The sequence below is a fragment of the Letharia columbiana genome, assembly GCF_014066305.1.
Source record: "Letharia columbiana isolate WasteWater2 chromosome Unknown Sc0000064_s0, whole genome shotgun sequence".
Classification (NCBI taxonomy): Eukaryota; Fungi; Ascomycota; class Lecanoromycetes; order Lecanorales; family Parmeliaceae; genus Letharia; species Letharia columbiana.
Window position 1 is genome coordinate 177,308 of NW_023501108.1, and position 15,327 is coordinate 192,634.

Here is a 15,327-nt window from a genome sequence, read left to right on the forward strand (position 1 = left end):
TCCCCACTTACTTTTGCCTTGGCAGGTCCGAACGCAAACGCATAATCAGCTTTTTCTCATATCTGACAGCGCCAACATCTTCCTACCTATCGCAGTTATATCACCAATGCTACCATTATACAGCGTCTAGATTATTCTCCCATTCTAGCGCTATCTAACGCTCCCATACAAGTCATCAACCACATCCCATCAGCTCTCTAACATCCCATCAGCTCTCCACCAAGAACGCTACCTTCTGTCATCCAGCACACATCTAAAGAGAGCAAGATCTAACACATTCAAAGAGCAGAGGAGCGCCCATACTAGCAGCCTACGTATGACTACTATACGCAGGCTTCAAAAGCCTATCTCCCAGACAGAATCACAAGAACCTAATCATCCCCACCATCTATTATTCTAGACCTACCATCAGGAGAGACACCAGGTACACAGAATACAATCATGAGAGGTCAATAATGAGTAGGATAGCTGTAGGAATGGTCAGATACCACAGGTTCCTACAGTCATGAAACGGAATATGAGTGTCTCTGGATTCTGGAGACTGGGGTATGGAGCTGCGCTTTCTCTGCTTCCCCTAATGCCGCAATAACATCAGGCATAGGCTGACAGCATTGCGACAGTGTCTATCCATAGCATGCATCCAGCATCCTGATTCACAGCCCAGCTGCCTGCAGGCTTTTCCCAACATTCCCCAAGGCATCTCCGAAATCTTCTGTCTCGCCCCATCTCCCCCAGTCTTCTCCGCTATCTCAAGCCTTCTCGATATCCTATACAGCTTTTCCAGTGATTCCAATAGTGCTACTTGCTCGGGCTTCGCTTCTACAATTACGATTCTTCATCTTAAGGATTTGTTGCTACCATGCGTACAAGCATGAGTTTCCAGAGGGCACAAACCCGGCCTACGACATCAAGCAAGGATCTACGACTCCAGTTACGTCGTTCTGCCCCAAGGTTTAGATCCGACGCTGTCAAGCGACAACGACTAAATGATCCTGAGCGGGAGAACGAGGGCGAAGGGCAGGAATATGATGGTGGCATGTTTGATAGGTTTGATGAGTCTGTGGAGTCTGATGAGTCTGTGGAGTCTGTGGAGTCTGTAAAGATTGTGCCGCAAGATGAGATGCCTGCACTGCTTGAGACTGTTGCTGATAGCAGCTTCAATGTGAGTTCTCCAGTGTTAATGCGCACGCTTTTACTGACTTTTAAGAACGCTATCTCTGTCACCAATAATCTGCTTGAATGTATAGAGAATGCGGAAGCGGAAGATCCCATACACGAAGCTCTGGCCAACGATCTTGACTCTCCGTCCTCAGAGATCTCTGCCAGCACGCTACCTAGTCTCCCCTTACCTCCCGAACCTCCTCAGCAAGAATTTTCAGATGACTTCGATGAGCTAGCTGAGGACGAGCTTGCTATATCTCCTGACGAAAGTATGCTGCCACCTTCACGTCGTTCTTCGGTGGTAGATCTATCGGAAGAAGTGCCACACAAGCGAGCTAGCTGGGAGATGAAGACGTTTCCAATGGCATTAGGCTTGTGGTGTGAGACATCTGGCATCACTCGACAAAACTACCAGAGTTTGCTAGAGGTATTTGATCTCCTCGAGGATTTGCAGACGCTCAAAGATCTTCCCCGCTCTGTCACAACCCTCAAGAAATACGTTAATGCGCAGCTACCACTAATGCGGCTACGACGTCAGGAGATAGACGTAGTACAGGAGCAGCTCCCGACACAAAGCAAGCAGAAGGAAGTCCGGGTCGTAAAGAGTATGATGCATTTCTTCGATCCCATTGAGCTGTTCAAGACTGTGCTTTCGTCGACTGAATTTCGCGCCAAGATTCATACGGGGATGGCATGTTTTGTTGATCAACCCTCTGAGCTCTATCACTCTTTGGCATGGGCTTCTTCTATCAAGTCTTGCTCGGGAGAATACGTGTTCTATCCCGATCAAACTCCGATCTTCCCCTCTGATGTCGTCTACTATCATTGCAAGAAAGAGGACTGTTTCTGCCAAAATGGGCGTAAATATCACATGGCTCGTATCGCTGCGATTGGTAGAGACAAAACGACCACTGGGGAAACAATTGATCAAGTCAGAATTCTCGCAAATCCGCTCTATGTTGCGAGCGCTTTTGGACTGAAAGAATCAGATTTTCCGATGCCGGCGCACTCAACAGCTAAAGAACTGTTTCTCTCAGAACAGGAATCTCTTCATTTGAGCCGAGAACAAGTCCATGCCAGAGAAGCCGATGTGCATTTTGATTATCGCTACGAGGGGTCAGATGTCAGACTGAGCAGGAATGCATCGGCGTACCGATCAAGATTTGTAGTGCGTCAAATCTTCGAGCTTAACAACAAAAGCACTCGTCCACTACAGCTCTCCGCACCTATTCGTGGAGCATTGGAGCTGAGCACATACGGGCGTGCACATCTAGCTAGCTTTGCCACATCTCCGTGCCTTTCAATTCCTCTTCTTACCTTCATTGATGCGTTTGGTTTGTACCGGAATATGTACCGATCTCTGATGGGGGTCTATGTCACAATCGCTGGCCTGAGTTGGCGGGAGAGGAAACGGAGAGCCAATGTACTACCCTTAGCACTTGGTCCACATGCCAGCGACTTCGGAGATGTGATCAAGATTCTAGAGCCTGGGTTGGCAGCTTTGGATCGTGGCATCAGAATCAACCTCAATGGCGTGGATACGTTTGTATGCGTCTACACTATGGCCTTCACAGGAGACATGAAACAGCAGCAGGAGAATTCTGGCTTCATGTCTCCGATTGCTAATAGGGGATGCTCGAAATGCCTGGTTACAAAGAAGCAAAAAGCGGACTTGACTTTCAACATTATACTCAATGCTCGCTATCATCATCGGGTCCTATATGAGCGAATCAAAGGCGACGCGTCTGTGGATAGTGCTAAATTCTTTCAAAGCATGGGGATGAGAGCTGAGCAGACTCCGCTGATCATTATCGCGCCATCTCTGGATATCATACGCAGCCGGCCTGGGGATGTGGCACATTCGGAATACGCTGGGATTGCCAAACAAGCGCAACATGTGCTATTCGCTGCCATACTCACTGACGCTGGTGCCAATGCCTACTGCGCCGAGCTCCGGCACTTTCCCTTCCCACCTAGCTGGGGCCGATTGCAGTCACCTAAGTACCATCTCGCTAGTTATCGGATGCAAGAATGCGGTAGACTCTCAATCATTACGCCTCTACTTCTACGGACCTGGCTACAACCTAAGTGGATTAATCCTGTGTATCTAAAAGCCGCAGAAGCAACAATGTCTCCGGCGTTGAATCTCAATGGCGTTGATTCGATCGTTGCGTGCTACGCTGCTATGGCCAAAAGCAACACCGTGGTCCTAACGCAGAACATGAGCCAAATGGATCGACAGAATATGATGTCGCTGCTGTTACAATCAAGAAAGGCGTTTCAGAGACTCTATCAATGCGCTGCTCTCGCCTGCTCCAAGAACTTCAAGCGCGGTAATCATCTTATCTCCTCCAGGCAAACAACACCAGTCAATCTCTCAGACGATGATTCCGAAGCAGGAAGCACGTTTGAGGATAGCGAGTTACAGCACTTGGGTCGTTCAGAGTATGAACATTTGGCGGAGACTTTCGAGATTGAGGGCGGTGCTGCAAAGCAAGCAGCAGCATTTCGCAACGTCATGGCACGCCCAAATGTACACGCTGCTCTACACTACGAGGACGTAGCTACGGAGTACGCCACTCCTAACAATTGCACCACTCTTAGCGGTGAGGACAAACACAGGTATGTGTATAGAATTCGCCTCATTTGCCGCCTCTGCGCTAACCCAGTGGAAAAGATTCTTCAAGAAAGCAGTGACTCAAACCAACTTTCGAGATGTAGAAAAGGTTCTACTCAGCAAAGAGAGCTTACATCAAACTCTACGCTTTGTTCTCGCCGGTTCACATGCATCTACTGAGCCTAGATTGACTGCGGAGATGATGAGAATACATTCAAAGTGCCCTACTCTCCTGACTGACTTGCTGCCCTACTCTGAGCTAGGCACTGGAGAGAATGACTCACGTCAATCTCAGATGGCAATCACTGGAGATGCAGCTCATGAAAGGCCGCTGGCGCTGGGATGCCTAGATCGTGGATATGTTGCGAAGGATTTGGGATGGCCTTTATGGCCTGGTCAGCTTGCTCTCGATGATCCATTCTCAATACTGTTACAACATGCCTACGAGATAGACTACGGAGAGCCCAATGTCATTCCGCCTAGACGCGTTGGGTTGCAATGGTGCCAAAAGCTTAGCTTTACGGATCGGTAAGATATCTGACTCTCCTCCCTTTGATAGCTTTTATGTCTCTGCCGTTCATCTGCGTATACAGGTTTGATGATGGCTGTAAGAACCGCTATATAGAATGGACAGTTACTGACAGATTACGACAGGGTGTCTGAGCATCGGATTGTGTTCAGTATCGGAGATTTCATTACTGTTCGAAACTCCGACTTAGCTCGAGTTGATGGTGTCTTCTTGCATGAGCTCTCCAAGGGACGCATCAGACTGTTTGCCAGAGTGACTATGGTGCAGGACTTCAGAGAACCAAAGCTCGACCCTGTCCTCAAAGTTCCTTATCAGAAACTATCGAAGACAGTGCAGATCGTTGGGCTTCCAGGTATCGGCACAAGGAAGCATTATGTTCTGCATGTAAGTCGCAAAGAGCGTAATGATGGGACCAAAGGGGGCTTGGAGAGAGGCGGTCAGGCCCTTTTATTGAACTGCAACTACGATATTCAATTCATGTAAGCTAATAAACCTGCTTTTAGACTGATATGCGGGTTGAATGCTTTGTTCTTAGATGTTTTGATTAGCTGTTAACGTAGGCGATGCTTTATTTTAAGCAGGGTATCTCGGAGATGGGGGTGGTGAGGAGATGGGAGTTGCTGGGTTTTCTGGGTATCTTACAAGTTAAGTAATACAGATAAATAAGCCCTTCATTGAATTTCTATGTTTCTATCTCATATTTACACTTTGTCTGCTATGAACTGGCTGATCTAGCGGAGAAGCAGGCTTAAAATATTAGACTCATGGGGATAGAGCCAACTTTAAGTGGTTTTCCACCAGATGTGCGGAGAGCGCAATGCGACTTCCTAAGATATTTCTTTTTTCAAAAAGCTAGCTACTACAGCATCAACGTCTCTACATAATTAACAAACTAGACTCATTATCTCTCTAGATATATATACACACAGGCATCTTCAGAATACAGCTATTATTTCCACAGAGTTACAGCATCAGACCATCGGCTCTCCACCCTGCCTACAAAGTCCATCCATCAGCCTCTATCCCACCACTAATTTTACCTCTAACAATCATCTAAAGAATAGCAGCGAAGAGCTTATTCAAGGTAGTCAGAGCGCAGGAACTATAAGTCTACGCAGTCTATTTTGAAGAGAGCTTCCCTAAAATAGAACACTAACACTCCAACAGGGACATCCTCAGCCTAATCATCTTCAGACATAAGGATATCATCTGGAAACCTACGGGGAGTACAGTATGTCATCAGATAGGGTTGAGAATAAGCAAACTATCTGGTCAGAAGGTGGTAGATCACAGAATACTACAGCCATGTAACGGTCCTGACGTGGATTAAAACAGGAGACATTAGGGGGATGAGCTGCCTCTTCTCCAGGTTCCCTAACATTGCGACAGCAGTGACCAGGTGCAGCCAATTCGCAATCTGGCTGTACAGGTGAATGCAATAAGCAGCTGCGAGGCATCCCCAACGCATGGCAAGTTATTCCCAAGTCATCCCCAAGGCATCTCTTCCATCCCCGCTCTCTCATGCTCTCTCCGCATTCGCCAGCAGCGCTCTTTTATGTGGCAGTGTTTTCACATTTTGCTAACGGCTACATGGCGTCCTTGCGCTTTTAGCTTTTACATCGTTCATCATCATACCTGGATTGACATTTCTCCCCGATTGGCGGTAACTAGGGATAACCAGCCATTACAACCCATGCCTACAGCGGCAAGCATCGATGCGTCAATAGACTTGTGTGTGAGTGCCCCCTGTCCTAGATTACATGATAGCGATGGGTCGATTACAACGGGGATGCAGGGGACGCAGGCAACTTTTACAATTCTATGGATTAGGCAACTTGTGAGCCTGGTTTACAGGTACGCTGGAAATGCCCATACGACATTAGGCAACTTGTGAGCCTGGTTTACAGGTATGCTGAAAATGCCCATGCGACATGATAACCTGAATGGCTGATCTCGCATTATGAATAGGTCAGCTTTTCTTCTCTTTTCTACCCACTTGAAAGTAGGTATATTCTTTCGCATTATTAGCGAGAATCAAGCTGACGGACGAGGCGGAGACATCAAACTATCCATCCCCTAGATCAGCTCCCTCTCCAGCAGCATGTCGCCTATCCAACAGTGCCACATTCCTATCATGTATCCCTTTTCGTCCCTTCATCCTCAGCGCGCCTTCATTCAAAGCTTGAAGAGCCTCCCAACATGTGGTAAGTTGATGCCACAAATAGAAGAGGTGTGCTAACCATGACGCGACTGGATTATAGACAAAATTCTATCTAACGTAGATGATGTGGTATAGTCAAGGTACGCAATTTATCTACGCTCCTATTGTATATGCTTTGGCATCGCTAACTACTTAATCTAGTGGACACAAGAAGTATACAAATGTTATTAGGTATGTATCGCTTCTCAACCCTAGTGCATCGCTCTACAAGCATCCTGCTAATGAAAGATTGCTAATTGACTTACGATAGCTGGAGATTAGGTAAATTTTGTAAGGCGTATGGGGGGATGGGATGGATAAGACCAGAGGGGATGCGGAGAGGGTAGGTAACTGCTTCCACCTGCACAATGTATTTTATAAACAATAGCAATTATCAATATGTGAGATGCATACATGAATTAGCATCGACTACCTAGATCTGGTTCATTATGTGAAATAAAAGTGGCACTTAGTTGAAATAATTCGATACCTGCGGGGATAGAACTGAAAGATCTCTAACAGATCTCCGACAGATCTCCGACAGATCTCCAACAGATCTTCAGAGTAATAGATTTTTGATGGCATGCGACAAGTCGATAACTATCATTTGGACATAGGGTTATATAAATTATAGAGTCAAATCAAACGGAGAGTTGTTCGAGACGAGTTATTTATCTCAACAGAAGGTTTATGAAAACAGCCAATTCGACTCTCTGACCGTGAGAACATATGTCACACAAAACAGTGTGTCAACTAGCCGAGGATTTGCCTGTTGTGACTGGATAGTGGGGACGATCGATATCAAAAACCAGTCATCTACGCTATATACACTATCTATAGATATATCGTCTTTCGTACTACCGGCCCCTATAAGGTAATTTCTATTAAATATATCTATTAAATATTAATTAAATTAAATATAAAAATTATATCTATAAAAAACACTTAATTAATTATAAAGTTAATCGATTTTATTATATATTAATATTAAATAATAAAATTTAAATTTATTTAAATATAATTTAGATTAATAATATCTCTTTTAAATTTACTCTATTTAAGCTTAATCTCGCTAAAAAAAAAGATTAATAATTAAAATCTATTTAAGAATAGAAATAAGCGCTATATAAATACGTTATAAAAGACTATACGCGAGCTACTAATCGCTTCTTTAATATTAATTTTAAAAAAGAAAGTCTTAAAAAGAATAAGATAGAAAATATTTATCGAAGTAGTAATTACTCTAACTAAAGTTATTAGAGAATTTATTATTATTATATAAATTCTTATTAAAGAAGTATTTTTATAGATATCTTCGTTATAGATATCGTCGTAAATATCTTTATAGATATCTTTATAGATATCTTTATAGATATATTTAAAGAAGATAGAGTTAGAATTACTCGAAACTCTAAGCGAAAATATACTTATAAGATTTATCTCGATAGCTTTATAAGTCTTAATAAGGCTTATAATTAGATCTATAATTAATTAATAGCCTCCTTTAGAGTAATTTAAGCGATACTATTAAAATATAAAGATAGAATACTTAGTTGTATTAACTATGGAGTTCTATAAAAGAAAAGAGCGACTTAATACGAGCGCACTAAGGCGTGTCACGTAACGTAGTCATATAACCGCCAAGACACTAAGAGTCACGTAATCCGAATTTCAATACTCCCCTTTATATATATTCTTTTATAAGCGAAATTTGATAGATACGAAGTTTAACGCTAACGATATTAAAATTGAATAAATAAGGTAAGTTAATGCCGGGTAGCTAGCGTAAAAACATACCCCCCTTACTCCTTATATCTCTACCCCCCTCTTACGAATCAAATTAAAAAATACGAGATTTAAAGTTCGCGACGTTTAAAATAAGATAAGTAAAGTAAAAAGTCGAAATCTAAAAACGACTATATTAAACTATAGCCCCTATTAAAATTCGATTTAAATTTTACTTTTTATTAAAAAAACGATTTTTTAAAAATTTTATTTCTAGATTATTTAATATATATTAAAAATTAATTAATTCGAGATTAAAGGATATTTATAGGGGTAATTAAATAAAATAATTAAAAGAAATTCTTCTAGCTATATATCGCCGACTATAAGACTCCTATAAAGGTTATTTTAAATAATTAGTTCTTAATAATAATAGCTATAATAGCGATAATTTAGAGATATAATATTTAAGATATTAATAACGAATAGATATAGATTCTCTAAAAGAGTTTTAGAAGTTTTAGTAATAATAGTAATAATAGCGCTAAAGAAATAGCTATTTTAATATAAAATAGCGAGTTTATAGAGTATTAAATTTAATATAACGACTCGACGAGTAGCGTAAATAGATTATTTATAATATAAGAATTAATAAAATAGCTTCTTTAAAGTAGATAACTTCTCTATATTAAGACTATTAAGCTATAATTATAGATAATATTTTAATTTAATAAATCGATAAAAAATTTTAAACTTATTTTTATAGAGGGTCTTAATAAGATTATTAACTATCTATTAATCGATAAAGATATAATCTAAAGCGATATTCTTAGTAATAACTTATTTTCGTATATAATAATATTAAATATTAATATATTTAGTATAAATATAGAATTAAAGATTTTTAATTAATACTATAGCGCCTTAATTATTATAAAAAATAATTATTACTTATATTTATTTATTATTAAAATTAAGCTAATTTAATAAATCGCGTAATTAAATTACTTTTTTAATAATTTATATTTAATTAATATATTTAGTTTTATAAATTAAGAGTATTATAATAAATTATCGTTTTAATAATTAATTAATAATTTTATTATTAATATTAAATATATATCTAGATATAAAATAATAGATATTTTAATTATTAATTTAATTAATATTAATATAATTATTTAAAGATTTTAAATCTTTTTTAAAGATAAGTTAATAATCGATAATTTATTTAAAATAACGAAAGATTTACTTAATCGCTTTCTAATAAGCTTCGTTAAAGTTTAAGCTATATTAAAATATTATTAAGATTATAAATATAATATCTAATTTTATATCGAATATTATATATATTAATAATCTTATTATTAATTAATACTCGATATAAGAGATTTTAAAGATTTAAAAGTTCTTTTTAAATATCTAATATCTTTTAATATTTATAAAAATAGATATATCTTTAAATTTTTATATATTATATTTAATAAGAAACTTTTTAATATATTTTATCTAATTAAATTAAATAATATAAATAATATAATTTCTAATAATAATTATATTTAGATAATAAATATATAATTTTAAATTAGTTATTTTAAAGTAATTATTAAATTTATTTTTAATATTTTAAATTTCTACTTTATCGAGATTAATTAAAATAATATTATTTATATAAATTATAATAATTATAATATTATTAATAAAGATTAAGAAATTAGTCGTAATAGATTTAAAGCTTAATTTCTTTAAATATATAAAGAGAGTATTATATTAGATTCTCGAGAATTACTTTAAATTATATAATATCTTCTTTAATTTATATATTTTATATTTATTATTAATTTTAAAGCTTATAGACTATATTATATAGATAATTTTCTTTATATTATTATAAAGAAAAGTAATTTTAATATTTATTTACTTTAATTTTTAATTAAGAGTTATTACTAAAGTAAAGATCGCTTTATAATTTATAAATTTAATTAAAAAAATAAAAGTCTTATTAAAATCTACGCCTTCGCGTTATTTAAAATTATAAATTATTTATTAAGCTTTATATTATATAATCTTTTTAATAAAGTCTTACTTAAGTTTATAAACTTATTTACTATCTAAGATATATATATTTAAGAGTAAATTTATTAAAATTTAAGTATTATTAATTATAAGAGAGTTAACTTCTTTCTATATAATAAATTTCTATTTTATTTTTTAATATTTATTTACTATTATCTCTCGATATATTTAAAATTTAAATAATTTAAGAGTATTAGCTTTAGTTAAAAAGACGAATAAATCTAATAAAAGATCGCGATAAGTTTTAAGAACTTTATATTATTTAGATTATTTTAAGAGAAGCTATTAATTAATTATAAATCTAATTATAGATCTTATTAAGACTTATATAACTATCGAGATAAATTTCGTAAGCGTATTTTCGCTTAGAATTTCGAGTAATTCTAACTCTATTCCCTTTAAATATATCTATAAAGATATCTATAACGATATCTATAACGATATCTACAACGAAGATACTTATAAAGATACTTTTCTAATAGAAATTTATATAATAATAATAAATTCTCTTCTAACGGCTTTAGCTAAGATAATAATTAAGATAATTATTACTTCGATAGATATTTCTTATCTTATTCTTTTCGAGGCTCTCTCTTTTAAAATTAATATTAAAAAGGCGATTAATAGCTCGCGTATAGTCTTTTATAGCGTATTTATATAGCGCTTATTTCTATTCTTAAATAAGTTTTAATTATTAATCTTTCTTTTTTAGCGAGATTAAGCTTAAATAGAATTAACTTAAAAAAAATATTATTAATTTAAATTATATTTAAATAAATCTAAATTTTACTATTTAATATTAATATATAATAAAATTAATTAACTTTATAATTAATTAAGCGTCTCTTATAAATATAATTCTTATATTTAATCTAATCGATATTTAATAGATATATTTAATAGAAACTAGTTTATTTAATAATTTAAAAATACGAAATATTAGATAAATAGTTTATAAAGGTCTTATAAGAGATAATATTTCTTTCTAATATTAATTATAGATTATATAGATAATTAGAAGCTTACGCGAATTTCGACTAATACTTTTATAATAATTTACTCTCTTTAAATATAGCGCTAATCTTATATTATATTATTTAATTAAAATATTTAAATTTATTATTTATTTAGAAATTATTAAATATAATATCTTTCTAAATAATCTCTTTAATAAATTAAAAAGTATATATATTATAATTATTATACTCGAAATTATAATTACTATAAAATCTAATATAAATATAATTTTTATACTTGATTTAATTTAGAAAAAACTTAAATACTATAAGAATTATAGAATTATTTTTATTAGAAAATAAGAATATAGCGAAATAAAGCGTTTTATTATCTAGAAAAATTATTATTTATTTATAATTATTATAAAAAATAAAGAAAGATTTTTAAAGATTATTATAGATTAAATTATTTTTTTAATAATCTAGCGTTATATAACGCTTATATAATTTAATTTTTATATTAATAATATTATATAATTTATATATATTTCTAAAGATAAAATAAATAAATTTATTTTAATATATATTTTAATTAATTTCTTTAGATTTTAATATTCTAAATAATCGTAATAAGCGTATTATATATATAAGATTTTTTTATTAATTTAAGAATTTAAGATATTAGCGAATAAGAATAAGAATTTAAATTTAGATATAGATATAGATATAGTAAACTTATTATAAATAGAGATATTTTTATTAATAATTATTAAATATATAAAGATCTCTATTTATATATTTAGCGTATAAAGATAATTATACTAATATCTAAAAATAATATTATATTTCTTTACTTTAATACTCTTAAATATAAATTAAAACGAATAGTTTTAATCTTTAAGTTATTTTTAAGAAATTAGATTAAAACTACTATTAAGAATATATTAGATATCTTTTATATATAAGATTTATTTACTTTTAAGACTCTTATATTTAAATTTAATATATTTAAAATTAATAGCTATAGCTAAGTTATTAACTTTATTAATTAAATAATATAATTTAAATAAAATAAAGATTTAAAAAATTAAAAAATTATAAGTAATATATTAAGTATAAATATTATTAATAAATTATAAATATAATAATACGATAATTATAAATATCGAAGAAGTTTAAACTATAATCTTTAAGCTCTTTTTAATAAAGAAATAATAGACTTAATTTTATAAGAATTAAGAATTAATAATAAGATATATAATATTCTTTAAATTAGAATTAATATATATTATAAAACTATATATTATTACTAGCTAAGTATATATAATAATCTTAATACTACTAGACTAATAATTAATAATAAACTTATTATTTTAAATATTTTTATCTTTATTATTTAAATTAGAGAAATTATTATTATTATTTCTTTTATTATTATCTTTATTATTATAATTATCGCGACCTTCGCGATTATTATAACTTTCTCTATTATTATTACTATTTTATTTCTTAAATTTAAGATATAAAATAATATATTTAATATTATTATATTAATTCTTTTTATAATAATTATAATACTTATAAATTTAAATATAAATATAAAAATTATTAATATAGACTTTTTATTAAATTCTATATTTAATAGTTTTATTAATAATAATTAACGTAATAACGCTTTATAAATTATATATAAAGAATTTATTAATTAATATAATTAGTATATAGACTTTAATATTAATTAAGTTAATAAAATTAATTATAATATTAATAAATTAAGTAATTATATAATCTAGATTAAATTTTATAATATTATTATTCTTAAAAATATTATAATTTTAATTATATTATTTATAATATAAATTATATAAAGAATTTAAATCTAAATAAAAATAATAAATCTTTTAATTTTTATTAAATTTTAACTTTAAAAATAAGTTATTAAACTCGTTTAAAATCTTTATAAATCTATTAACGTAGAATTAGAGATTATTATTATACTCTATAAAAATAACGTTATTAATTTTTTTAAATATAAAATTAAGAATATTTAAATTTTAGAGCTTAAATTTATTTAAAATCTTCTAAAAAATTTTAATATTAATTTTATTCTTAAGTAATCTTAAAATATAAGTTTTTTTTATAACGCGATTTTAGTATAATATAGATTTAATCTTATATCTATAATTAGCTATTAATTTAAACTTTAATAATAATAATATTAATAATTAATTTTATATAATTTTTTTTAATATAGCGCTATAGTCTAAATAGCTTTAATTTATTCTTAAATTATTACTTTTAAATTTAATAATTAAAAATATTTTTAAACTTATTAATATTATCGAGATAATTTAAAAAAATTAAAATTTTAGATTTCTCGAAAAATATAGTACTTAGAGACTCGATAAGCTCTCTTTATTAAAGAATAAATTAAATAAATTAAATAAACTCGCTTTATTAAAGTTTAAGTTTAAAAATAAAATTTATATATTAATAGAGCTTAAAGAAATAATTAAAATAAACGATATTAATAAAATTAAGCGCGTTTAAAAATTAAAGAAATCTTTATTAAATATTAACTCTAATAAAAATTTAGAAATTAATTACTCTAATATTAAATTAAAATTAATAAAAAAGCTTAATATATACTTACTCTCGCTATTAGAATATTTCTTATAATATATTAGAGATTTAAATATATAAGAAAAATCTTATTAAATTTTAAAATTAGCTCGATATAGCTTAAATCTTTATTTATAAAGATTTATTATTTATTAATACTCGAAATAGCGAATAATATTTTATTAGAAAATTAAATAATTAATAAATAATAAAGATATTAAAGTAATTTAAAAATATCGTAATAATAAAGATTTATCTCTTATATATAGATATAATATTATATTATTAAGATTATACTAATTATCTTAATAGTTAAAAGCTCTTAAATTATCTCCTCTAAAATTAACTTAATTAAAGTTTAAAATCGAGACTAATTATAAGATTATTTATTTATTATTAAGATATTTTATCTCTAAGATAAGTATTTATATTAAGACTTCTTTATAACGATAAAGATTTCTTTTCTCTTTTACTTTCGAGATTAAGATTCTTACTCTTTTAATTAATATATCTCTATTAATAAGAATTAAAAACTATATAATTAATATTAAAACTAGATTTTTTTTTAAATTATACTTCTTCTAGCGATAACTAAAATAACTAATTTTTAATCTCTATTATAAATATTTTATAATTAAATAAATATAAAATCTAGATACTCGCTATCTAATTCTTTAATATTTATAATATATAAATAAAAGCGTATTACTTCTTTATTTAGCGTATTTTATATAAAGAAGTTAATAATATTTTAAAGATCTTAATAATAATATAATTTAATTAATTATATAGCGATTTCGATAATTTTAACTAAATACGATATATTTTAACTCGCTTTATATTATTTTAAATAAAAAGTAAAAGCGTTTAAGCGATAGTTTTTAATCTTCGAATTATAAATAAATTATAATTATTTAAATTTAAAATAACTATTTTAAAATAGAAATTTTTTATATTAAAAAAATTAATAAAGTCTTTTATAATTATAATTATCTTTATTATAATAAATATAAATATCTAAAGATAATTATAGCTATAGCGGTAAGTTATATTATTATTAAAATAGTTATTAAATATAATTTAAATTTATAATCTATTAAAATATAAAGATAAAATACTTAGTTATATTAATTATAAAGTTTTATAAAAGAAAAGAGTAACTTAATATAAATATACTAAGGCGTATCACGTAACGTAGTCATATAACCGCCAAGACGCCAAGAGTCACGTGATCCGAATTTCAATAGATACGAAGTTTTTAGAGCTTATCGCGATTTTTCGCTAGATTTACTCGCTCTTTTAGCTAAAGCTAACGCTTTTAAATTATTTAAATCTTAAATATATCGAGAGATAATAGCGAATAAATATCGAAAAATAGAATAAGAACTTATTATATAGAAAGAAGTTAATTCTTTTATAGCTAATAATACTTAAATCTTAA

The 15,327-nt window shown here is 30.3% G+C and overlaps 1 protein-coding gene across 1 annotated transcript; it reads left to right on the plus strand.

Moving 5' to 3' along the window:
* Positions 1–859: 859 nt before the first annotated feature.
* HO173_011583 (uncharacterized protein) lies at positions 860–4,790 on the plus strand (the record flags this gene model as incomplete). Its single annotated transcript, XM_037313463.1, has 4 exons — positions 860–1,162; positions 1,208–3,783; positions 3,839–4,306; positions 4,433–4,790. 4 exons carry the CDS (start codon positions 860–862, stop codon positions 4,788–4,790), a joined length of 3,705 nt encoding a protein of 1,234 aa, XP_037159648.1.
* Between the last annotated feature and the right edge of the window lie 10,537 nt (positions 4,791–15,327).